The sequence below is a fragment of the Oryzias latipes genome, chromosome 16 (assembly GCF_002234675.1).
Source record: "Oryzias latipes chromosome 16, ASM223467v1".
NCBI lineage: Eukaryota > Metazoa > Chordata > Actinopteri > Beloniformes > Adrianichthyidae > Oryzias > Oryzias latipes.
The window spans coordinates 3,077,176-3,103,846 of record NC_019874.2 but is presented as its reverse complement, the minus strand read 5'-3'; the positions used below and the strand labels follow the sequence as shown (position 1 = coordinate 3,103,846).

The following is a 26,671-nucleotide window of genomic DNA, read 5'->3' as shown; positions in this document are numbered from 1 at the left end:
CCCCTGCCCCAGGCTTGCCAGCCCTCCTCCCTTGGACGTGGGAGAGCAGCCTGACGGATCTGAGCAGCAGGCACAGCCTGTCAGAGTGAAGAAACGTTCAGAGCAAACAAACAGAAGCCGTCCTCCTCCGTCTTCCTCCGTCCTCCTCCTTCGTGCTCCTGCTTTCCTACTTTCTCTTAGATGAAGATAATACCCGGTAGGTCATCAGAGTGGGCTTTCTGTGTTGTCTGTTGGCATTTTTTTGGCAAACACCCCGTGTGTTGTGATCCCGAACGGCGTACGCTCACACGCCAACCGCACTTACACATTAATTAAACGCCAATCCTCAGCCGCCGCGGTGAAGACAAGCCTCCATCTGTAATCCCCGGACCACAAAGTCGCCCACTCAAGTTACCAGTTCCTGCTTTTCTGTCAGTTTGTCGGCACGTTGATGGGAGTTCTGTTCAGCTCTCCTCTAACATCAGTTGGTTGACAGACAGCAGTGATTTATGATGGGTGCATTTTATGAACATTTTTCTGTCTGCCATTAAGTCACAGCCATCTGTTTTTACGCTGCACGCTGCACACACACCTTCTCTTAAAGACAGGTTTAAAACTTCTCATTTTAATCACATCTTCAGAATTCACTTTCTTTTTGGGCAGTTTTTCTTCAGCTTTTGGTTTTTCTCTCACTAAATGTCTAAAGTGGATGAGATCAAATATACTGTGTTGGATTGTGTTCATTAGAGTCTTGGAAAAATTACCAATGAGTAGAAAGGAACTCTTTTGTTGTTGTTGTGATAACTGAAAAAAAAACTGTGAAAAGATTCAAACAGATAGTTTATCAAGATCAGGACCTGTTCTTATCTCACGGCCCAAACAACCCGTGAGATAATCTGATTTCCAGTTTCACAAACAGAAACTACTGCAGAAACGTAGACGTGTGTGGAATTCTTTGTCCTTTTTTTCAAACAGCGGTTTGCTTTTGTTTTTAAATCTTCTTCCACTTTCGGCTTCTCCCATCAGGGGTCGCCACAGCGAACAAGTCGCATGAAACAGTTTAAGGGTTTAAACATTACAGACTTGCAGTTAATCTCATGATTTTATAATAACAAAAGAGAAATAGAATTAGAAAACAGCAAAAAATATTGTTTTGTCTTTTCTGAACCGATGTGTCTTTTATTGAAAATTAACACAAAAAGAAAAAAGAAAAAATGCTAAAAATGTCCAACTGATGAAGATTAATGGCATTTTCCCTTAGATCTTAGTCCTGTCATGGCATTTCATGGTAGTGTGTAGGTAACCGTCTTAAGGCGTTGCCTTTTTCCCTCAGCTTCCAACTCCTTCCTGAACGTCTGTCAACAAGTGAAACATTCAAAGTGTCACATTCAAGATGGAACACATCAATAGTAGTCATAAGAACATGTCTGCTGGGGAAAACTGACAGCTCCAGGACCCGGGTTTAGATCCTTTGCTTGGATCTTTGTCCAGAACGTCCACCCACACACAGAGAAACACACGCTAACACCTGCTGAAATACTCACAGCTGCTCATTACACCGAGTTTCCTCCAGGAATGTGTATTGCTAATAAAATAGTCTGCAGATTGTGATCTGCTCCTCTAATGTTGCATACGCTCAAATGTTGGGAGGCCTGAGCGTGCAGAGACTTTTATCATGAATTCCTGAATTCAGTTGAACACCAGGTAGAAATGTTTCAGCTTGAGTCTGAAAAAAAACTGGACAAATGTTGCTACCACACCCATTCTCTTCCTGGTTCCTCCCCCAGTCACACCTGTCACTGCAGCCCTCCCTCACCCTTTTGTGTCCCCCCTAAACTAAAGTTAACTGCTGTGAAAGATGACAGAAAGCCCCACTATTAGCCACTCCGTTTTTCCCTGTAGGTTTAGAGGACTTACTCAGGCTATAATCGTACGGATCGGGCTTGAAGTATTATTGTTCCAGTTGCAAACATGCATTATCAATTTAACCAGAGAGGTTTTTCTACATTTTAGTGGAGAAAACCGCTTCTCTGGTTTGTTAATGTTAGCCACTTTAAATGTTAAATGGAAATTTGGAATAAAAATTTGCTGTTGAAATAAATGTAATTGCAAATTAACAAACCCAAATGATTTAGCATGATGTGAATCTGAATCCAGTCGACGCAGGCATGTGGCATGTCATGCTGTCCCTGTGTGTTGAAGATACGCTCACCACGCCATCCGTAACGCACATTCAAGCGACCTCTTCGGATGAAAAGTCTATGTAAGCGCATGTAAACGTGCGTTTCAGAGCTCAAAGCTCTTGTGTGCACGCACAGCTCAAAGGTTTCTTCCACTAGTTTCGGGCTCTACATACAAAACGCAGGACAATTGAAAGCACGTCGAAAGCTAAAACAGGTCGGACTTTTACAAATCAGGGACTTGGATTTAATAGTGATGTTTGGGTGGCGTCCCTGTTATTCACGGACATGCCAGCTTTTTGATCCCGGAGGAGGTGCACCAACGGAATTCTGTGACATCAAGTCGTTCATAGATATCAGAAAAGAGCTGTGAAAGAAAAAGCCTGGAGCAACATTCACGCAATGTGCGAGGCTTCCACATTCTGCACCCAGCCTCTTCCAACTGTAGGTGGTGGACATGCGCTAGTAAACAGTAGAACACATGTGTCAAACTCGAGGCCCCCGGGCCAACTGTGGCCCCCGTGTCATTTTATGTGGCCCGCGACATCATTAAAAGTTTTTAATTTCTTAGAATAAAAAACAAAAATTGGTGTTTAATTATACATATCTAGGGGGAATCAGACTTAAAATATGGGATTGGGCAGCTATACATTAGGACTTAAACACTGTCCATATAACCTAACCTGACAGAATCAAATGTAAAAGGATTTATGCTAGACTAAAAAGTAAATATATGTTTTCTATGCAACTGTAATTGTCATCTAAAAAAGTTATAATAAATAATGAGTTATTTAACATTAAATAGTAGTTAAATTTATCTTTCATTACATTTAGTTACATGTATAAGTTATATCTGGCTCTTTGAGGACAGACACTATGCTGATGTGGCCCTCAGTGAAAATGAGTTTGACACTCCTGCAGTAGAAGAAGAAAAAGAAGAAGAAGCCCCTCCCTGCTTGTCCAGTGTGAACACCTTAAAGAGTCTGCATTTAATGTTTTTTTGAACGAGCTTGAACTTTACATAAGCAACTGTGTTGATGCTGGATGTTCAAACCAAAGACGTAACAAACTGCATGTCTGTGGGTTTTTTTTTCTAACTCATAAAGCCAAGTTTTTTTTCCAGTTATTTCTAAAGTTGTGGTTTTCTTCAGATAAATAAACTATTCTGTGTCCAGAGTAGTTCTACAATTCTTCATTCTTTTTCCCCCTGCAGAGCTGACCCATCGTCTTGTCTGACTTGTTTACTCTCCGAGTCTTTTGACGTGTTAGCAGGTTCTCAGACATTAGTGTGTCCTACTCTCTGTTATGTTCCCATCTGCTGACGGAAGTGTCTGTTTTTACATGCAGCTCTGAAGGATTAGCTCTCATTATGCACAGACTATGTTTTAATCGGTCATATGCTCCAGATAATGCATGCCATGTCTGTGAAGTAACAACATAGAAAGCACAGGCGCCACCTGCTCTGATTCCCTTTGACTTGGTTCTGTTTTTAAAGATTCCCTTCAAACTGGTCTGATCCCGGTCCTCTGCTGATCACAGCGCCACGCGCTGGCTGTCTCTTTTTAGTTAGTGCCTCATTTTGCTGAATCTCTGGATGTGTTTGGACACCTGTTGTCCTGCAAGAACTGCCAGTCCCCCCATAGCTGCCAGACTTTCAACCAATAAAAGCGGGTCTGTTTTCTGTAGACACTTTGATGACCTTGGAGTCAGTTTTGAAAGTCTTTTGGCTCTGACATGAAAGCACTGTTGCTTTTTTAACACAGAAGGTCTAAGCGTCACAATGTCAGATTAGAAAGTGGGAACATAAACTAAATGATGCTCATTTTAACCCTTGTGCTATCTTAGATGCCCCCCCCCCTTACATTGACACGTTCTCCCTACCATGACAAAGGTGGATAAAGGTGGAAAGATTTCATGTAATCCATGGACACCAGTGAAGATCACAAATCATTGAAGAAAAAAGGTTCAGAGCACTGTCTAGTGGGTCTAGATGACCCCACTCCCAATGATAAAGTGCCTAGGATAGCACAAGGGTTACAGTAAAAAGAAACTGTTAATGCTGCTACACTAATGTGATAAACAGCTGATTTGTGTTTGCACGGGGATGACATGGGTGCAGCTGCTGTCCTGTTTATCTGTCCTCTTCAGCTCAACCGGGTCACACGGCCCTCGAGACTTGGCCGTCCTCGTTTCTCCGGCCGCCGTTCTCCGGGATGAGGCCTTTTATCAGCTCATGAGCTCAATGTGGCATGGGCTCACTTAGAAAAGCAGACACTCGACAGCCACCGTAGACTAGTTTGAAGGGTCAAGAGGACGAGTCGTCAACCCAAAACCGCCCGAGTCATCCAGTCAACCCCCAAAGAGTTTCTGTTGCTGTTGGTTTTTCACCACCCAGGTTCATGAGATCTGAATGTGAACCATTTCTGAGTGAAGGGTGTTTAGACGCAGGGCTGTTCAGGATTTAATGATGAGGTAACTGCTTTGCAGAACTGGTCAGTAAAGAATTTTCATAGCCTATAATTTTGTGCAGTGTCAGGGGGGGGGGCTGTTTTAGGCAAAGAGAGCTTCAGTAATGGGAATTGGGTATTTATTTACAATACAAATATTGGAGGATCATGAATGACATTTAACATTCATGCAGTACCCCACATACACATAAAATGCATGTTCTTCAGCAGATAAGGCTTTGGCCACTCAGCTGGTGTGTTATTTTTTCCAGAATTCATGAGTGGACATACAAATCTAAATACTGACGTCACGATAGAGGCCTCTTTGGAGGGAATCCCCATGACTGGAGGGGGAAATTAAAAAGCCTGAAAGAAACAGAAACCCCCATCAGATCCCGCTGTGTTTATGTGCAACCATCCAAACACTTATGTATGCGCTTTAGGACCTTTATCAGTGTTTACATTAAAACTGTAACTTCTGTAAAACCTCTTTTTTTTTCTTTTTTCAGAAATCTGATACTTCTCTTAATTCATGGTTTGCTGTCAGCTTAGATGTTTAGTGTGGAACTGTGTTCAGCTCACAACCATTGCAGCTGGACAGCTAAGATGAAAAATTGTATTGCAAAGTTTGTGCTATTGCTAACATTTACAAGATGAGTTTATGGCCCAAAAGAGGAATCGACAAGAAAAAAACAAAACCCTTTTCCTGGTTGACTTCTCAGAAAAGTTAGAGGGGTTCTGCCCTTTTGACTTATTGCAAAAGCCCTGAAGCATCCACTCTGCCTGAGCAACAGACCACGGCTGGACTTTATCACCTAAAGATACTCAAACTCAAGGAGGGAGATTCACCCATTACTTGTTGTGAGAGGTAATGATGGTTTTCTTATTTTGATCCCTTCTTATGTCCAGTTTCTTCAAAATATAAACCAGAGAGTGCTAAGTCTTTTTGCAAACTCTTAAGTCCCTAAGAGCCTTGGGCAGCCAACATTTATGCTACATTCATACCAGATAAGTGATGCACGTTCAAGAACACTCGGAATGAGGGTTCTTAGCTTACAGTGGTCACACTGGATTGTCGCTACCTGAGAATAGCACGTGTACTCACATACATGTGCCAGAATCACAAGAGGCTTGGTGCGAAATGTTGCAATATGTGTAGATCTCATGAATCACGCTCCAGGCATTTTCTTTTCCTGCTCTATTCCAATTTATGACAGTCTTGGTGTCACAGACTTCCGGCCAGGCACGAACCACAATGATTCATTTCTCCTCCATGATCAGTTTTCAAACGGCTGTGTGTTAAAAGGGACACCATCCACACATCACTACCAAAGCTGAGTCCCTGATTGGTCAACGTTCATCCGGCTTAACTTTCAACGTGTGTTCAATGGTTCCGCGTTTTTTGATGACTTTGACAGATGCTGAGCTACAGCAGTGTTGTAGGCCCAGCTCCTAAACAGAAGTTAGATGACAAACCACACCGCTGGAGTTTGTTTCCTGTAGTTTGTTGCACGTTTTCATCTGCTGTTGATCTGCATGAGGTGAAAGAAATCCAATTACTTTTTTAGGTGAGTGGCAGCAGTGATTTAAGATAAGGGTTTGTTTTTGTTGCATCATTATACTGACAACACATGTTTTTTTTTTATATAACCACAGTTGCTATGGTGACGCTGTATCAGTTTCTGTTTTTGTTTCTGTCAGTTTCATTAAAGTTTCACATAATTTTATTAACTGTTTTTCTTGATGCTTGACAGGATTGATAAGTGTGTAACATTCTCATGAAATTATTATTCATTTTGGTAATAGATATTATTCAGAAAACGTGGGCAGTAGTCGCTTCATAAATGTTCCTAACTCAACAAATGTCTTCATGAAGTAACAGAGTTTCAGTGTAAAAGTACCTCAAGTTAAGTTCAAACCAAGACTCTTTGTTATGAATTTGAAGCAAAGCTGGAAATACCAAATATTGCAATCCCTCAAAAGACCACTAGAGGCTGGGAAATACTTTGCATTGACTTCTATCCTAAAAAGTCAGACTTTGCACTAAAACCCTGGGGTCAAAAACTTTTCTAATAGTTATCTTTTCGTTCTCCATGTTATTTTTAGATAAAAGTTTTGATTTTAAATCTGTCTATGATTGTAAGTGAATGTAGTCCCTCCCAAATGCTCACTTTTGGAACATGTTTGTCTCAGAGTTCAACAGGTCTCTGAAATAGTTGGAGATAACATCTCTTCCAGTGGAAGGAATTGTTTGTGGAATAAAAGGTCAGAGTCAAACAGCCTTACAATTCTGTCAGATGTCATTAGATGAAGGGCCTTTAAAACAGTGTTGCCTCATTCAACGTGTCTTTCACAATCCATATAAGCACGTTAACTTTGACATTTAAAAATATTTCCTTATGTCATTCAACTTTTTTTTTTGTTTTCTGAATAGTCTGCTGTTTTGGAGGACGTAGATGAACTTTGCTGCCACCTTGTGGCCAAAGACCTGCTTCTCTCTTCTGACGGTTTTGTTCAGATGAGGACGTTTTTTTCTGCAAACCAAATCGCTTAGTTACAGGAGACTTTGTCTGCTCTGCCACTAAAAATACAGAAAGAGGAAGACTCTGCTGCAGTCTGCCGTTTGGATGAAATGATTCTTGGGTTTCTCAGAGATTCAGTTTTTCCTGAACTGAACAATTAACGATGAGAAAGCAAAGCATGTAAAACACCATCTGACACACGTAGCAGATTAAATGAGGACGTTTATTCTAACTTTTATGTGGAGATTATTAGAGTTTTTCATGTTTGATAATATAATAAATAGCTAAAACAACAATTGATGCTTTTGTTTATCCAAAGACGAGCAACAATTTCTTTATTTCTTGGTAGTTCCAGCAGCTGCATTCACAGCAAGACTGAATTCATCTTAATCGTAACATTGTCCAACAGCAATAATTCATTTTCTTAAAGAATAAAAAGTAAGGACATGCTGGTGCTTATATTCTAACCAAGCACAGTAAATTTCTGAGATTGCAAGGCAGTAGCAGCATCACTGATGGGTCAATCAACTGGAGTCAAAGTGATTCCATTATAATTTAATATCTTATCAACTTTGTTGACAACTTTCTATTTGGAAACACACTTTTCTCATGCTTAGTGATATAATCTGAGAAAATATGGAAATTCTGTTCACAAAATTATTAATTTTGGTGATTAAAAACACACTGAAAACAGATTTTTTGCCTCAGTAATACAAGAAATTACTATAGGAAAAACACTAATGATGGATTTGATAAGTTTCTTTTTAGGTATAGGTCTATTCAGTATTGATCCTTGATTTCTGAGTCATTTTAAATAATGAAGCGACTTTGCAGTGTATAAACTTTACCTGCAGATGGAGCCATGTTCTCTGTTCTCACGGTTCACTCTTCATCACCCTGTTGTCCCCTAAATGAAAACATTAGCCGCTGACTCAAGTGGGACTTTTCCGCAGATTCTCTGTGGCTCAGCCCCGAGCTATTTTAAAAACTCAGCTGCCGCGGCGTATCTGAAGCCCGTTGAGTTGAACTGGTTATCTAAGTTTAGCTGGTCTGATGCTGACAGGATCATGTGTACGGAAATAGGCTAGCCCATCATAGCCCAACTGGAACTATTGTCTCTAATAAAAGGAATGAAATTTTGCTTTAAACTTCAGACTCGACTATTTTGTCTTATATTTTATAAATGAAAATGGTTGTAGATGTTTTTTGACTCATTTTTTAAATTTTTTTTATTAAAGTTTGGGCTTTTGTTTGTTTAAATGTGTGAGAGCTGCACGCCATGCACCGTCTGCATTAACCTGCAATGGAATTCTCTGAATCTGGACCTTCGGAAGGATTTTTTCACATGCAGTCGACCTTTTGACCCCATATGTACTGTGATCTGTGTGAAGAGCTGCTCCGTGTCCTGATCCTTTCTCCTACTATTTAACTGTGCAGAACTGGTGAAAAATTCCAGGGTGTGGATGAGATCTTCTTCGTCTTATCGTTGTTCTCTAAAGGTGTGGTAATGGCTTGTTCTAGAAAACACTTTCATCTAAAGATTGGGAGAGCGATAACCTTACGTTGGAGGGCAAACTCTCACTTTTTTGTGTCTTCACACAGAAAGGTGTTCCTCCTCCTCCTGCTCCTCCTCCTCCTCCTCACTAAATCCTTGTAATTTCCCCGCAGCTCAGCCCTTGTAGAAACCATAATGACACATTCTCTGGATTCCTTTTTTCTCCTAATTTGGTTGCTTTGCTGTTGCCAAACGTTTAGTTCCAGGTTTTTCTCAGTGGTTGCAAGATCAGCCATGTCTTTGTAGATTAGAAACGTTTCACTCTCAGCTTAATGGATGAAGAAAGATAAATATCAGTGATAAAGCTAATCAACTGTAACTTAGCTATTCCTCTGGGAGAACCACATGTATGTTTGAAGTCAGGCTGCTGCTGGCATGTTTAGGGGGCTGAAATTGATTTGAATGAGTTCAAAAACCCAATTTTGGAGATTTGACGTGTTGTTGTTGTGTCATAAAATCTATTTTTTTCAAATAAATTCAAATAGTAACAGTAATCAGGAGCAGACACAAAAATGCTGTTGTAAAAAATGTGTAGGTGTGGCGTAGAAGCTACAACGGCAGCCACAGCCTCCCTGTAGGCTCCCTGCTCTGCTCCATTCTGATCATCCACTGTCAGACAAACAGATCCATGAACTTTGTTTTCTTTGTTTTCCTGCTCTGAGCTGGAATCTGGATCAGAACCATTTTTGGTGCGCCGGTAGTGTTAGGTTGGGGTTGTGAGAGGCTGGAAGATGGTGGGAGAACACATAGGTCTGTTCTTATACGTGGGTGGGTTTACTCAGCACCTACAGTCCCAGCCACAACTCAGATGGGAATTTCTAATAAGTTCTTGCCGCTCTGCAGAAACTATGTCTGAGAAAACAATATTGACTGAAGATATCATAATCATGATTAAAAGACCATTTATTCATTTATTTTTTAGGAAATATAGAAGAGGTCATAGAAGTCAATCAGAATTATTATTTCTTCATTATTTTAAGCATCCTTTGTTTTGTCACCTAAACTCAGCTGAAAAAAACTGTTATAACTTTAGGGAATCGACACCAAAACTCATCTAGGATTCAGATTTTAGTCTGTAGTCCAGAAATTCTCCGTCACATGGCAGCACCAAGGACACTGACTGTATCGGACACACGAGCGGCGTGGGTACGGTCATTTCAATCCACCTATCAGCTCAGCCATAAATAGCCCAAACACAAAAATGTGAAAAGAAAACCTTTTCCATCTTTTCTCCTGGCCTGTCTGCCATCAACATAAGGCCAACGTGGTTTTGATGAAACCAGATGAATGAGCCGAGTAATAAGCATGTCAAGCACTTAATGATACGTTTCTTTTTATCGGGGAGCGGCCTCATGACTAAGATGCTCCACACTTTCTGCCTCATCGCCCGTTTTCCTTCTTGAATTTCCCATGAGGCTGAGAGTGAAAAGCCTGAGAAGGTGTTTGGAGCCCTTCACTGCACAGCACCACTGAGGTGTTGGTTTACAATCTTTAGCAATCAAAGATTTGACTTTTTTCCTCAACTTAGACCTACAATCACCAAAACATCCAAAATATTGATTTTACCGACAAAACACAAAAAATTCAAGATCCTAACATTAGATTTAAGCAGCAAATGTACTGATTTATTTGGGGGAAAGAGCAAATGAATGAACATTGCATAGAAACAATACAAATAAACATGATAGCCTTAGGGTAATCTTTTATTCCTCACAGTTGTTAAAAGATTCATTATTTAGTGCAGTTCCTTTCTCTTAAAAGATTTAAAGGTTTGCCTGCATGCCACTCCTTAATACCAAAGCTTGCCTAGACAGTGGAGAACCACAAAGGTGTGTCTCCAAATTTGCAAACGTGGCTCCAAAATGATTCAAGCCTCTGACACACACAGTTAGTCACATGTCTGCACAGACTGGGTGCCACTAATGCATCCAGTGTGTTCGTGTTCAGACAGGCCCAGGTAAAAACTCTGGCCTCGGGGAGGAAAACGAGCTTTTAAAGCCTGCCAAGGTAAAACAACAAGACAAAGCAAGGAAACTAGATATGTAGAGGGAGGTTTAGGGACTGGAGGGAAGAGAAGACGGGCATGATCTTCATCCCAGTGTGAACGGAAGACTTAAACAAGTACTTAAACTAAAATTAGAAAAATGATAGAGCTTTAAGAAAAGATTAATAAAAACTCTATTTTCCTTTTTACACAAGTGCTTTTGTTGCTATTTAAACACAAACATTTATCAAACTCAGGCAAAATGTCCTCTTCTCACCTTTTCGTAGATGTTATTCTACTGATTAGAAATCAGAGTTGCTTTTTAAAGAAAGCAACCAAACTACACATTATCTTTTTATTTCTTAGTGAATAGTGTCTCAAAAAATCTTTTTACAACCAAGTCCTGCACAACTGCACCCATGGGTGTGACTTCCTCCATGGGTGGATCCCAAAATGTCATCCACATCACTTCCCCTTTTTTATCTCAAAGAGTGTAAGAAAAGTTTGTGAAGTGCTGTAACAGTCTAAATAGAAGTAAGAATCTGAAGATGAAAGGGCCACACTTTCTCTGACTCAGGAGTTCTTGCACAAACCTTCCAGGGATTGTCCTCCTATGCAGGTTAGTACACCTCGTCCTCTGCAGCCACTCCTCCCTCTGCTCACACCGCAGGAAGGGGGTGTGTCTTCAGCCCTGTGTCCTCCACACACCACAGCCGCCAAATGCAGAGTTCACCATAGCACACCAGGACAGGCCCAGACTTTCCACAGGCACCATAAGGAATATAGCGGTTGAAAGAGGAAGGAAGAAAAAAAAAAACAAAGTTAGGGGCAGAACACAAAGAGGGAGAGAGGAGGTTAAGAGAGGATAAGAATAGGGAGAAATCATAGGTTTGTGAAGGACTTAGTGGATTGTGGCCACAAGACTGCACACTCTGGGACCAAAAGACGGCCAAAGACACAGATAAGGAGCGCAAGGAAGGAGAAATAATCTTTGTACCTGTTTGTGAGCCGGCAAACTGTGACGATGACCTCCCAGCAACAGAGGATCAGGAATATCTCCATTGACAGTTTTGGAGGAGACAGGACACCTTCAGATGAAGGCTATTACCAAGGGATGCTGAAGGCCATGGACGATAGGAAAGGTATCAGTATGTTTGCTCTCAGTGGAAATGGCTCAACTGGAAGCCTTGATCGTGATTTGCTCTACATTAGAGGTCAGTCAGTGAAACAGTCCAATTGGGGACTTTTAAGTGAAAGAGTGTTGGTGTTTAATTCCTGAGAAGGTCATCTTCCTTCTAAATGCCGTTACTTCTAAAAGAAGTTCCATGTAAAGCTTAGAATTCATATTTTGGTATTGTAGTGACTCACCGGAGCTCCAGTTTGTTTGCACTCACTTTGAATGAGTGATGCTCTACTTCTTTGTTCCTTTTTCATTCAGACTCTTCCCCTTTCCTCTGGATTTTGTTCATTTAAAGGATTGGAAAAATCTGATTTTAGTAGACTAAATAAAACTTGGAGTTTTGACTGGACTTCCTAAAACATTTTGATTATTTCATTTTACAGTCTTTGTTGTTTCACAGTGTACTGCTTGACAAAACAGTTTTATACGTCATTGCTGAGATAGAACAGCAATTTTTCCACTAAATTCATTTTTATAAATTTGGATTAGTTGAAACTTTGTCATATATTCTAAATAAGTGAAAGAAAAAATCAATATTCGTACCTTTAAAATGAGCATAATTTAAAGATTTGTGCAGACTACCCATGGATTATTTACACGGGTCAACTGAACACTGAAAGTTAGGAAAAAGTCAAATATGTTTTTAAATAATTCACAGAAACAGGCTGATTGTGGTCCTTTAGCTCACCCAGGTTCTGACATCACAGAGAATAAATTTTCAGCTCATGTCTTGTTAATCCACTCTGGTCGCTCATCATGTTATCTCCAGGTGATGATGGTTAAGCATGTAACCCAACACATACTTCAACTCTTTCCCAGTTAAGTTTTGAGGAAACCCCGAGGAGGTTAAAGGTCTAATGGCTTCTGTGTGAGGTCTCCATGGCAACGCAGTCTCATAACAGACCCAGAGTTGCTGCCTGCTCCTGAGAAAAACAGATGTAGCCCTGGGGTGCCAGTTTTATGTTGGTGTTGAATCACTGCCCTTTGCTTTTCATTGCTGGGTGTGTCACAGCCTGACTGTCTTAAAATGATAAGACTGAGGACTTTGTGTTGAGTGTGAAGGAGCGGGACTGAGTCAGTGGAGATGAGTTTATCAGTAATGAGATGAAATGGAGCATCGCTCAGTGATACCCAGGGTACCCTGATCTCAGGCTGTGTCAAGCATTCTGGGAAATGTAAAATGCTGAGAAACGTCTTATAAAGCAGTCGTGAAATAGTCATGGGGGCTTTTCTTGGAATCCCTGCATGTTTTGAGGGACACGCCTCATGTTTCAGTGCTAATAACCCTGTTTGTTGTCTTAGTGGGTGTGTTCCATACCCAGACCGTGTTCCCTCTTGTTGGATAATTGTTATATCATGTCATGCTGTAATCACAAGGAGCATCTTCAAACCCTGCAAGAGGAAATCTCTTCCTCTTTGTGTTTTTCAGTCAAACCAGAGCTGCTGTCAGCATTCCACTGCAGTGCTCTTCTGAACATCCGCTGCAACACTGACCAGAAGCACATATCAGTGACCTCTGTCTGAAGAATCCTTTTGACATACAACTGTCTGTGTCTGTTTCAGATGAACGAGACCGAGTGCAAAAGAAGACATTCACAAAATGGGTTAACAAGCACTTGATAAAGGTGAGGCATTTCTGTTTATTGCTCTAATACCCTTTCATTTGGGAACACAGCCACATGTTTGCACAAATGCACAGACATGCAGGTTTTTGGAAAAACCTTGTTGAAAAAGGGATTATGTGTGGTTTATGGAAGAATTACTGCTCAGCATAATTTTCCTTAACAAATAATACAAATGGAAACTGTAGATGCTTTGAAGCAACTCAATACCTTTATTTATGGCATTGTCATTTTTTGTTTGACTATTCTTCCAGAATATATTACCCATGTAATGTTCTCTATGAGCATCAAATAGTCTGAAATAGCTGGGTTTGGTTGGTGTTTATGTTGGCAAACGGATGATGTAATGAAAGGTTAAGAATCACTGAACACAATGAGTCGATTCTTTCTCAGCTTTGAGCTGTTTTTCAGTGGATTTAAATGAAAAAATGTCTTTATTTCTTAGACAAAGTAAAAAAAAAAAATCAAAGCTTTATTTTTTGAGAATCTTTTATACAATAGAATACAGTAGCATATAATCCAATAGAATAACTTTATTAATCCCCACAAGGAGAAATCCACCCAGTATTGAAATTAGTTTCAGTACAATCCAAACAAAGTCTGGCAAACAGAAATACGCACATTCAGCTGAAGGTTGAAGCAGAGCAGCCGTGAAATAGGCGTGGCTTGCTTAGCGTGGGTGCAGATGGATTGTAAGAGGAGGATAATGTCATTGGTGGCCAAAAGAAAGTTGCACCTCAACCCATATAATGCAAAGTACTGTACATGTTAAAAAAATCAAGAAACTTAGAAACAACTCAACTCCTGAATCCTTCCCCTCAGCCTTTACCTAAAACCTGCAGAAGAATGGCCAAAGGCCAAAGACTTGCAGCTCTGCATGGAAGCTGCAGAACTCTCATGTGGACAGTAAACAGTCAAATCTGTCACTCACCTGTGCATTCTATGTATTCCTGCAGAAATGATTACCAACATGACCCCCCCCCAGCCTCCATAATCTAGCCATAGTTTACCCAGTCACTGTTTCACACCCACCCATCGAATGTCCAGTGTGGTAGAGAGGCTTGCAGCAGTCCAGCCTGTCATCTGCTGTACGTCTGTGTGTGCCCTCCATCAGTGCTTCTCACTTCCATCGCCCTTTGTTACTCTCATATTAACCCCCCCCAAACACACACACACGCACACACACACACACACACACACACCGATGCATCACTCAGAGAGATGAGCAGGACGAAACCCTGCATCTCAATCTGCAGTCCCTCATTATTGGTCAAACATGAGCTGCAGCCCAGAGCCCCTCCTGCAGAACAGTTGAAGTGTTTCTGCGTGTGCTGCTTTTTTTTCCAGGGAACACCCACTGCCAGTAAAACATTCACAGCCTTCGGATACCTCCATATAATTTCCATATTCACTCTGCAGACACAGGGCCATTCATTTATTTAAAAATGGAACAAGGAGGGAAAATAAGCACAAGGAGGCTGTTGTGTTTTCCATAAGTGTGCTGCCTTTTTGCTACCGCTGTGTGAGAACGCACTGAATCCAACGGGTGACTCACACACATCTGGACTTGCTTAGCTCACTTTGAGTAGGCAGATTCTGAGTCCGGCTCAAGGCCAGCTATGGTTGAAACCCCCAGTAGCACGTGCTGCACAGCCTCTCAGGAGACTCCTTTGGAGCCAACGTGGACCTGGCTTAAACAGAGATGCATGTACAGAGTGTTGCATAACTCTACCTTAACCCTTATAGTTTCTATAAAGGGATCCAACTGATAGTTGGTTTATATTTTATTAATACTAAAATCTATCGCATTGGAGCAACTCAGAACCGACTGAGTTTTGGGTTTCCTAAATGGCAGCACCAACAGAAGGAACTTTGTTGCCATCTACAGTCAGAAATAAGGAATGACAGCATATCCGGAGGGGAAACATTAGGCTAAACCTGGGAAAATACTCTCAGGGATGGGTATCGTTAAAACCTTAACGATGGGGTGGAAATCTGTCCACTTAGAGACTTTTAGCAAATCTGAAACTATTCTTGTGTTTGAAAATCTTTTTTCCCCATTTTCCTGTCATTTAATACTAAGAAGAATGGTAGATGTCGTAGTAAACCCATGGCACAGTAAAAAATGCTGTGTAGAAGTAAAACGGAGAAAGCACTTGGTGTGCCTGTCAACCATGCGCAGTAATGATAATGATGAGAGGCTGACAGAGAAGCTCATTCTGACTATGACAACACAGTTTGTTAGGAATTATCCATCTTTTTGCACCGATGGAGGAAAAGCCAACGGCCCTTCTGTGGGGAGTATTGAGAGGCGGTGATAGATGACAGATCATCACAGGAAACATGTTTTCAGCCGGCGATGCTTAAATGAGCAGAGAAAAGCAGACGTGTGCAGTTGGTCACAATCTCAAAAATGTGTTGAGATCAAGGCTCTTTGCAACGTTCCTATAAAACACTTTGTCATGCTAACATGGTAGCTTCAACAAAACTATGCAATAAACGTCTGACCTCAGTTTAAATATGAAGTCTCCTCCCCCTTAATGACCTACTTCACCTAGATGTGTACAATCCTACATATAATACCTACAATACAAAGCAACAGTTTAACTAAATGGACCTTTTCTTCTATTTTACTCAACCCATCTGTTCTCCTCATCCAGGGCAGGAAGGTGGAGGTAGGCATATCTGCACGGAAACAGTCCTGCTCACCTGTTTTTGTGGCAGCTTTCTCCCACAAATGTGTTTTTGACCCCCCCACAGTGCTTTCTCTGCACCCTCTCACCTTTCTCACTGCCGCACCTCATGCCTGCAGGTTACCGTCAGTGTCTCTCTGCACAAAGTTCCAGAGTCTAAAAAGTGTTCACAGCAACTTTTGGTTGACCTCAGACTCCCTCTTTTTTTAAAAAATGATGTGTTTCATCCATCAGTTGTCGGAGATGACAGCTGCGTTTGGCATCTGAAGCAGAAAACGGGCTTGGCCGCTCACGGCTATGCATTCCTGACGGGAATGGTGTTCTTTCAGAGAAGACTCTTAGCTCTGTAGAAAGCTTATTAGGGCCCGAGCACGGAGTGCAAGGACCCTATTGTATCTGTTAGGTTTATTATTATTATTATTATTATTATTATTATTCTTCCGACTTTTCCGTCGCCTTTTTGAGGCCTTTAACATACCCCAAAACTCACCAAATTTTGTATACACATCAGGAGTCGCGAAAAATTTCATATTTTATAGGAGAACGGCATAGGTAAACAAAAATGGCTCGATAGCGCCACCTGCAAAATTTGTTTTCGCGAGCACCTCCATATGCTTTATAGTACAAACCTGATTTTAACAGGGCATGTTCATCGGATAGAAACCTACAAAAAAGTCTCTTGGGACCAAGCTGTCAGTCGCACAGGAAGTCTGATATTTTGATGACAATATGTCATTTTTGCTGTATTTTGGTCATTCGCAGGCCTCGCTCTAGAACGAACTCCTCCTAGAGATTTGAGAGTAATGACTCCAAACTTTGGTTTTGTAAACTATACACATGTCCGATGTTAAATTGCAAAGCTTTTAAGTTTTTATGGATGTTTGTGACCATGGCGGCGCGTCAAAATTGGAGGTCGTTTCGAAAACACGCCATGAAAAGAAAAATGGCCATTACTCAGCCATGCATAATCCAATCTGATCCAAAATTGATGTGCATGATTGTAGTCTGACTCTGAACACATCTGCAGTGAAAAAACCTGGAAAAAGTGTAGCGCCACCTGCTGGCAAGAGGAAATGACATGTTTTACTTGGAGCATCACTACTCCGAGTAGGATGAGCCGACACACCTGAAAATGACGTCCACCTGTTGAAAAGCCATTGAAGTTTACTCTGACAAAAAACCATAACTTTCAATGCGGGGGTGTGGTCGTGACAGAGCGGCAAAGTTGGGCATCTCGCTATGCACACAAAAGTTGCTCTCACGTGCACATTCCTTGTCCAATCTCACTGAAATTCAATGGATATGATGAAGCTTCTATTCTGAACCCATGGATATGACAATCTTGGACGAGCTCTATAGCGCCACCTAGTTATTGCATTGGGCACATTCTGCCCTGTATTTTCTCTTTGCTTTGTCCGATGTGCATGAAATTAAAACTGGAGATACTCAGAAGGGTCCTCTCTCATCATGTAAAGTTTCATGGGTGTACACCTGACGGTGCCTGCGTAACAGGAAGTGGTCGATTATGTGCACCCAAATAATAGAAATTTATTATAAATCAGCCGTTTGTCTCAGGAAGCTGAGATTTCAGAATTAGATGCCTTTAATAACCTCCAGCTTTGATATGTAACACTATAGGGTCTACGAGAAACTTCATCACTTGATTTTTTTAATGAAATTTTGGACTGAACAAAGATTTTTAGCATAAATTCTGTTTAGGTTATCAGCACCAAGAATTCAACTTTCATAGGCATTTATGTGCTACTGCTTCCTAAAAAAATTCAGAATGATTGAAGTTACAGGTGAACTTTTAGAGAACATTTCATCCAAAAAGGTCCGAAAACGTCTTTTTAGGCAAAACTACAAACACCTATTTTTTTTCATAACTTAATCATCATATATCAACACCATTTATTTTTTTAAATGTAGGGATCTGTGTTTGCTGCCTTCCATATTTTTTTCAGAAGTCCAGGTGAAACAGATGATTTTAAAAAAATCCTGATTCATCCCAAAACCTGTGCTTTTTCCGTCTGGACTCCAAACAAGTGTGTTTTAAAATTACTTATGCTTCAAATATCCACACCAAGTTTAACACGCATATAGTTGAACATGTCTAAATGCTTCTTGAATATTCTTTACAGATATAAAATGAACTGGTCAACTGTAGGATGTCATTTCCTCTTACATGGTTCAGTCTTTTTCTCATGCTGCAGCCTGCTCCTCAATCTTTCCTGTTGCTGGAGTCAAATTTCACCCCCCCCCCCCCACACACACACACACCAGCTGCCTGTTTATATGCTAACTAACCCAGAAGTGAGGTGACAATAGTTTAGACACAAGAGGGAGGGCAGACTGCTTTTTCATTTGTTTTGTATGTCTTTCATAGATTTTTATGAATAATCATTGCTTTTCTAGTCATGTAAAATGCAATTAACTTAATATTTTATCTTTTTTTTTTTACAAACAAAACATATGAATGTGCTCCAAAACAAAACCCAACTCTCAGTACAGTTCTACAGATGTAACATAAGACTTAGACAGTAAATGTCTCTTTTATCCTTTTTTAATCAATGCTGCAACTTCTTTTCCTTAATATAAATCCAATGAAATTAAACTACAAAACCAAAAAACACAACCTATAGCAAATTTCTCTAAATAAATTATGTGTATATACAATATGTAGCACTTTTAAACAAAATAATAACAAATCCTTCCAATACAAGCACAGAAAAATGGAACACAAAATTTAAAACCCAAATTTGAAATGGCAATTTTAAAAAGATAATTTTTTCAGCCTGCTAAAAGTGCACAATTGTAAAAGCTCTTTTATATAGACAACTGTTTGGTTGCTTAGAGCTCTAAATATAAAAACAATGCCTTTATGGACGTGGCACGGATGGCACGGATGTTCAGCAGGGTAAACCCCAGGAAAGCGGCGGGACCTGATGGAGTTCCCGGAAAGGTTCTGCGGGCCTGCGCCGATCAACTCTCCCAGGTCTTCACAAAAATCTTCAACCTGTCGCTAGCTCAGGCTTTCATCCCTGCTTGCCTGAAGTCATCCACTATCATCCCGATACCCAAAAAGTCCTCATCCACAGCCTTCCTCACGGACTTCCGCCCAGTTGCACTCACTGCTGTAATCACAAAGTGTCTGGAGCGGCTGCTCCTGGGACACATCAAAGACTCCCTCCCTCCAATCTTCGTCCCCCACCAGTTTGCAGAACAGAACAGATCCACCCCCACTCTACATCGATGGAAACTGTGTGGAGAGGGTCCACAGCTTCACCCTCCTGGGCACCACCATCTCTGCTGACCTCACATGGTCTAACAACACCATGACTGTCATCAGGAAGGCCCAGCAACGCCTGCACTTCCTGAGAAAACTTAGGAGGAACGACGTCAGCCAGGAGCTGCTGGTAACGTTCTACCGCTCAACCATTGAGAGCATTCTGTCCTATGGCATCACAGTGTGGTTTTCCCACTGCACTGAAGCAGAACGGCAGAGTCTCCAGAGAGTGGTAAAGACAGCGCAGAGGATCATCGGCTGCCCCCTCCCCTCACTGAAGGACATTTACCAGTCTCGCTGCATCAGCAGAGTGACTAGCATCACCACTAACTCCACCCATTCTGCTTTCCCTCTGTTTGAACTGCTGCCCTCTGGAAGGAGGTACAGGTCCATCAGAACCAGGACAAACAGACTAAGAAACAGCTTTTTTCCATAGGCAATTATCATACGGAATGCACATACGTCCACCAACCACACCTCACTCTAATTTTACTACAATGCGTGCAATATCCTGACTGTCTAACCGGGTCACTGTGCAATAACTTGATATTTATTAAGCTGTGCTCACAGCAACTCATGTAATTCCTTTCTATTTTATTCACAAATATTTAATATTTAACAGTTTCTGTCCATATTGTTCATTTTTTGTTAAGAGTTGTAAATACAGTATTTCTTTTTCTATTCTATTTTTATTTTTATTTTATGTAACTCCTTCACTCCAAGGCTGCTGCAATTTCATTGTATCCCCATGTACAATGACAATAAACGATTCTGATTCTGATTATATCACTTAGACACAGATGGAGAACCATATCAACTGGATTGGTAACAGCAACAACCACCGACCAAGCCGGCAAGCCCTGGCAGAAAAGATCCCCACAAGAAACACTGCAGGCTGTTCCATAAAAAATATAGTTTTACCATTGCCTTGCAGATCACAGTTGAAGTGGTTTAGTTTTCCTAAAAAAATTCAGAATGATTGAAGTTACAGGTGAACTTTTAGACAACATTTGATCCAAAAAGGTCCGAAAACGTCTTTTTAGGCAAAACTGCAAACACCTATTTTTTTGCATAACTTATCTTTCAAATATCAGCACAAACAAATTAAAAACGGTAGAGATCTGTGTTTGCTGCCTTCCATATTTTTTTCAGACTTAAAAGTGTAACAGATGATTTATAAAAAATCCTTTTTCATCCAAAAACCTGTGTTAAATCTGTCTAGACTCCAAACAAACATTTTTTTATGGTAACTTATGTTTCAACAATCGACACCAATTTTCACACACCTATAGCTGAACATGTCCCATAGCTCCCTGAATATTTTCATAGATATACAATGAACTGGTCATTCTAACATCTAGCATTCTAACATCTAACATCTTACATGTCAAAGCCTCTCTCAGCCTGGCTCTGCTGAAGGAGTCGTGTTACAACCCCGCCCCCTCCTGCTGGGACCCCTGCTATGTAAATTAGCAAGCAGTGAACAGAGAGATGAGGAGTAAGAATGGCCATTACTCAGGCATGCATAATCCAAAGACAGCCAGTTAAACACTGAAAGACATATTTTTCGGTATGTCTTTCATACATCTTTAGTATTAAAAACTCTCCAAGATGAATGTGCCTGACTCCACCTGCAGGTGGATCACAGACTTCCTGACGGACAGACAGCAGTATGTGAGGCTGGGGAAGCTCGTCTCAGATACTCGGACCACAAGCACCGGATCCCCCCAGGGCTGTGTCCTTTCACCCCTGTTACTCTCCCTGTACACAAACAGCTGCACAGCTGGTCACCTGTCTGTCAAACTCCTGAAGTTTGCTGACGACACCACACTCATCGGCCTCATCTCTGACGGAGATGAGTTGGCCTACAGGAGTGAAATAGCCAGGCTGGTGTCATAGTGCAGCGCTAACAACCTGGAGCTTAATGCTCTGAAGACAGTGGAGATGACAGTGGACTTCAGGAAGGCCCCAGCCCCCCTCCCCCCTGTCATCCTCTGTGACTCCCCGGTGACCTCTGTGGAGTCCTTCTGCTTCCTGGGAACCATCATCAGCCAGGACCTCAAGTGGGAGCAGAACATCAGCTCCATCACTAAGAAGGTCCAGCAGAGGATGTACTTCCTGAGGCAGCTGAAGAAGTTTCACCTCCCTGAAAAGATGCTGGTAGACTTCTACGATGCCATCATCGAATCCACCCTCACGTCCTCCATCACAGTCTGGTTCGCTGCGGCCACGGCCAGAGACAAGGCCAAGCTGCAACGCGTCATCCACTCAGCAGAGAAGGTGATCGGCTGCCACCTCCCGTCTCTCCAGGAGCTGCACATCTCCAGGACCTGGAGGCGGGCAGCCAGGATTGTAGCCAACCCCTCTCATCCAGGACATAATCTCTTTCGGCCCCTCCCTTCTGGCAAGAGGCTCCGGTCCATCAGGACCAGGACCTCGCGCCACAAGAACAGCTTCTTCCCCACTGCAGTCAGCCTGCTGAACAGTACCCCAACTCCCCCAGGTGACCCCCCCTCCCCCCCCCGCCCACCAAAGGACTGTCGGTGCCACTTACAGGCCCCACCATCCCAGCCCATCTGTGCTCCCACTTTAATTCACCTTACTCTACTGTATATAGTGTGTTGTTGTTGTTAACTTAATTTTTAACTTATTCTTAATTGCACTATACACCAAGTCAAATTCCTCGTTTTGTAAAGTGCGCTCTACTGAACCTGGCAATAAAACTTTTTCTGATTTCTGATTCTGATTCTGATTCTATTAATCATTGTTTTTTATTCATTCAAAATGCAATTAAATCAATATTTTATCTTTTTTCTTTTCCTTTTTCTTTTTTTTTATCTCTTATATCCTTTTTTATAATCAATGTTTGAACTTCTTTTCCTTTCTATTGTCATGGTTTCAGTTTGTTGTCTTGTTTTTCGCTTTAGTTCTTGTTCTGTCTTGTTTGGTTCTGTTTCCTGTTTTATTTTGAAAGGTTTCCTGTCTTGTCATGTTTCTTGAGTTTTACTTCCTTTGGTCCCCATCTGCCCTAATCGTGTTCACCTGTGTCTTGTCTGCCCTGTCTGTATATAAGTCTTGTCTCTGCCTTCCTCCTGTGCTGGTCCATTAACTTCTGCTCATGTTGATCACGTCTTCTTGTCTGGCGTCCATGTCCCTTGCCATGCCACAGTAAGTTTTTGTTTTTAGTTTTGTCATCCTGCTCTGCAGCGCTTTTTGTTAGTTAAATAAACCCACTTGCCCTGAACCCGTTTGCCTCCCGTCTCTGCGCCTGGGTCCTACCTGCTCTCGAGCCTCCCCCCCACACGACATCTATACATCCAATGAAATTAAACTACAAATCAACAAACACAACTGATAACAAATGTCTCTAAAAAATGATGTGTATATTTGCAGAACCTTAAAAACACCAAACAAATAACAAATGCTTCCCAATTAAAGCACAAAAAATGGAACACAAAATGTAAAACCCAAGTTAGAAATTGCAATTTGAAAAAGATACTTTTTTCAGCAGCTTTTCAAAATCAATCACCAATTCTACTCTTCTGTGGATGAAACAAAGAACTCCAGAACAATGAAGCCATTTCTCTAAGTCTCTCTCACCTTCAGTTTTAAACAAGGTCTGTGAAAATCCACCATACATTGGTCACATGAACTCAGAGACCTGCTAAAAGTGCACAATTGTAAAAGCTCTTTTATATAGACAACTGTTTGTTTGCTTAGAGCTCTAAATATAAAAAAAAATGCTTTTCTATCACCTAGACACAGATGGAGAACCATATCAACTGGATTAATAACAGGGTGGCATGTTTAGGTTTAAACTTACATCAAAAGACAACATGAAGCTGTCCATCACATTTTTGACCTAAACATGTAAACACATCCTTGGCTCTGCGGTTAGGAAATGGTATTTGGGAATCTCTTTATACCAGGAGCCAGCCTGGCCATTGGAACATCGCCACAGTGCCCATCCAGACTGGGACAGCAACGGGGTCCACTTCAGAGCCGTGAGCTGCTGTGTTTAACTCCAGCTGTCCCAGCAAGGGAGACAACTGCAGCAACATCCACTGACCAAGCTGACAAGCCCTGGCAGAAAAGATCCCCACAAGAAAAACACTGGCTCAGGCAGGCTGGTCAAAAAAAAATAGTTTTGCCATTGTCTTGAGGCTCGCAGATCAAGTGGTTTAGTTTTCCAGTAATGTCAGTCAAGAATGCAAGTTCAGATTCACAATGTTCATATTCACCATATTCAACAGACATCTCCTCCAATAGCACCTTAAAAATCCTGTGCTGTTTTGCTTTGCAGCTGAGGTTGTTTACGATTTTCAGAATAAGAGTCATTATATGTCCAGAGCCAATCACTTCTGCACATAAGGCCTGCTGGTGAATGACGCAGCAGTAATGCAGACATTTTGGAAAGTCTGGGTCAGCTTTACAGTGAGTGATGAAACCTGTTTGTCTATTGATCATAGCAGGAGTCCCATCTGCAGTCACTGCTACCAGCTTTTCTAATTGTACCTTTTTCTGCACAAAAACTCCTTCACCGTGTTATACATTTCAACTCCTCTTGTAATTGTCTGTTAGGGCAGATGTGTCAGGAGTTCTTCTCTTGTGGAAACCAAAAGCTATGCTGTACTGTTGCCGTCCACAGACTCATCACACTGGACGTTAACCACCTGCACTTTGCAAGATCCCGGTCCAGCTAATTGGCCAAGTTATCAGACATAGCTGACACTCATCTAGACATTGTAGTGGAAATTGAATGAGTTCTATTGTTCTCATCCTTAGGGACAGTGATAGCAATTATCATCATTGCTTGAATTTTTTTCATGCTATATGCAAAAGTCTTTGTCCCTTAAGGCAACAGATTACAGCCCCCCCCCCCCAGGCTGCTGTCGTATTAACAATAGCTTGGAGCTCCAGAATGGACAAGAAAAAACGCCGAGAATGGCTCGAGCAGGGCGTTGCTCACGGGGCGGTCGCTCGTGCCATGCGGTCGCACGTGCTCGGGCCCGCTAAATGCTACTTGTAGCTTTAATTTAACTTTATGATCGTGCCGATGATATTGTAACTTTTAGTTCTTTTTGTTTAATGTGCTGGAAAATGTCACAAAAAAACTGCAGCATGTTCTATTGCTTTGTCATCATGACACAAAAGCTCACACCCTAAAAACCTTACCAGGCTTAATACCTTAAAAACAAGAAAGTGCTCAAAACATGTTATGAAGATGCAAATAATTCGAAGGAAGACGGTCACATTTCTGCTTCCTTTCTGTCCGGCAGGCCCAGCGTCACGTGACAGATCTGTACGAAGACCTTCGAGATGGACACAACCTGATCTCACTGCTGGAGGTCCTTTCTGGAGATACGCTGGTGAGTTCGGAATCTGCCTGAGGCCACAGCTGCATCTCTTTGCCTAAAATATCTTCCATACCATTTAAAATGATACTTATCCCGTGTAAACATGGAATGCCTTTGGGACCGACTGGAGTCCTTTGCAGTCTAGTTGTCTTTTATGAGGCTTAGTCTTGCTGGAATCTTGCTTAATGAATCAACTTAAGTTTGATGCTTCCTTGTTTGCATTCATTTTCTCTCTTTAAAACCTGGTTTTAAAGAGGAATTGATGCTTCTGCTGTAATGGGAAAGCGAGTCCTTCGCAGGCTTCTCTGCTCATCACTCCATCCCTAAACGTGCTGAGCTGCCGTCATTTCCCATTGCTGTCCTAACTTCTGCACATTAACAGCAGGTTGCTCCATGTGTGTCTGTGAACTGTACTTCTCTCTGATCTACGCTTTTCCTTTCTATTCCGTGTTCTTCCTCTCTGGTTTGCCGTCTTTTTTAACCCTTTGTGTGCTGACCTTTGGTGCCTGGCCTCCGCCTGCTCTCCTTGGCACTGCTCTTGCTGGTGTTAGCTGAAGGAGAGAGACGTGGTCAGGAGCCTGCAGCTGGTGAGTGGCTTTGTTACTCAGAACTTCCCCCTGGAATGTTGTCACCTGTACTCCACCTGTAGTTCGGCTGTGCATGGCATCCACGGACCTTCGTCTTGATTTGTGATTTCCAGCTTTCAGTTCCTTGACAGAATGGCTTTTTTTCCTTCATTTGATTGCTTTTTGTTTTCCCATCTAGCTAAAGCAGCCTTTCTTAAAGACCCACTCCAATGAAAATTGTGTTTTTGTAGCACTTTTCTCATGATGGACGACATGCATGAAGAACATTGAGCTTAAAGTTGCATTTCTGAATATTGATTTATTTAAATTGTTGTGAATCAGGAGCAGACAAAAAAGCTTGTAGCTGTGATGTAGGTGCTACCATTGTTGGGCCACAAGCTCCCTGCTCTGCTCCATTCTGATGCATCCACTTGCAACAAATAGATCCACATTTGTTCTCCTGGTCTGAGCTAGAATGGAGCTAAACTGTACGGCTGGATAGCTCCAGTATTGATCATCATTGTTGTTGCAGCGCTAGTGTTAGGGGGGGGTGTGAGGGGCTGTAAGCTAGTGGGAGAGAGTGTAAACCAAAGGGTTGATGGGAAGTCAGGGGAGGCTTACTCCATGGCAACTGTCCCAACGACAACTCAGAGGCTAATTTCTGGTGAACTCCTGGCGCTCTGCAGAAACTATGTCCTAGAAAACAACTCAGTTTTTGAAATCTTTCCTAAAAACTCCATTATCCCAATATAAAGCCACTGGGAGGACTTTTTCAATAGATCTAAAGATGATCAAAGTGGGACTTTAAGTTTGGTAGTTTGGTTTTTTTCTTTGTGAATTGTAAACTTTTTTTGTAAACTTGAACCTTCCGCTATTTTATTTTTCACTTGTGTTGTATTTTTTTTTCTTCATTTTTTTTTCTCTTTTATTTTTGTTTTGCATAAGTAGATGTACGAAGGATTATCTCTATAAAAAGCATCTTTATCTCTTGTTCATCCTTCCCAGCCTAGAGAAAAAGGCCGCATGCGCTTCCACAAACTGCAGAATGTTCAGATAGCACTGGACTTCCTCAAACACCGGCAGGTAGGATGCAGCACACAATAATCTGAAAACATCTCACTAACAAGGTGCATTGAAGTGTGAGGAATTCTCGGCTTGTTTTGTCCCTACAGGTCAAGCTGGTTAACATCAGAAATGATGATATAGCAGATGGAAACCCCAAGCTGACCTTGGGGTTAATCTGGACCATCATCCTCCACTTCCAGGTCTCCTTTTCTGTCAGTGTTGTGTTTCATTATTT

The 26,671-nt window shown here is 41.6% G+C and overlaps 1 protein-coding gene across 1 annotated transcript in view; it reads left to right on the top strand.

Moving 5' to 3' along the window:
- LOC101157521 (plectin) overlaps window positions 1–26,671 on the top strand; it is a 194,012-nt gene that overhangs the window by 98,907 nt on the left and 68,434 nt on the right. Inside the window, exons 3-6 of the mRNA XM_023964104.1 lie at window positions 13,411–13,472; window positions 24,728–24,817; window positions 26,377–26,454; window positions 26,544–26,636. Of these exons, the coding sequence (XP_023819872.1) occupies window positions 13,411–13,472; window positions 24,728–24,817; window positions 26,377–26,454; window positions 26,544–26,636 (323 nt within the window). The remainder of the gene's footprint in view (window positions 1–13,410; window positions 13,473–24,727; window positions 24,818–26,376; window positions 26,455–26,543; window positions 26,637–26,671) is intronic.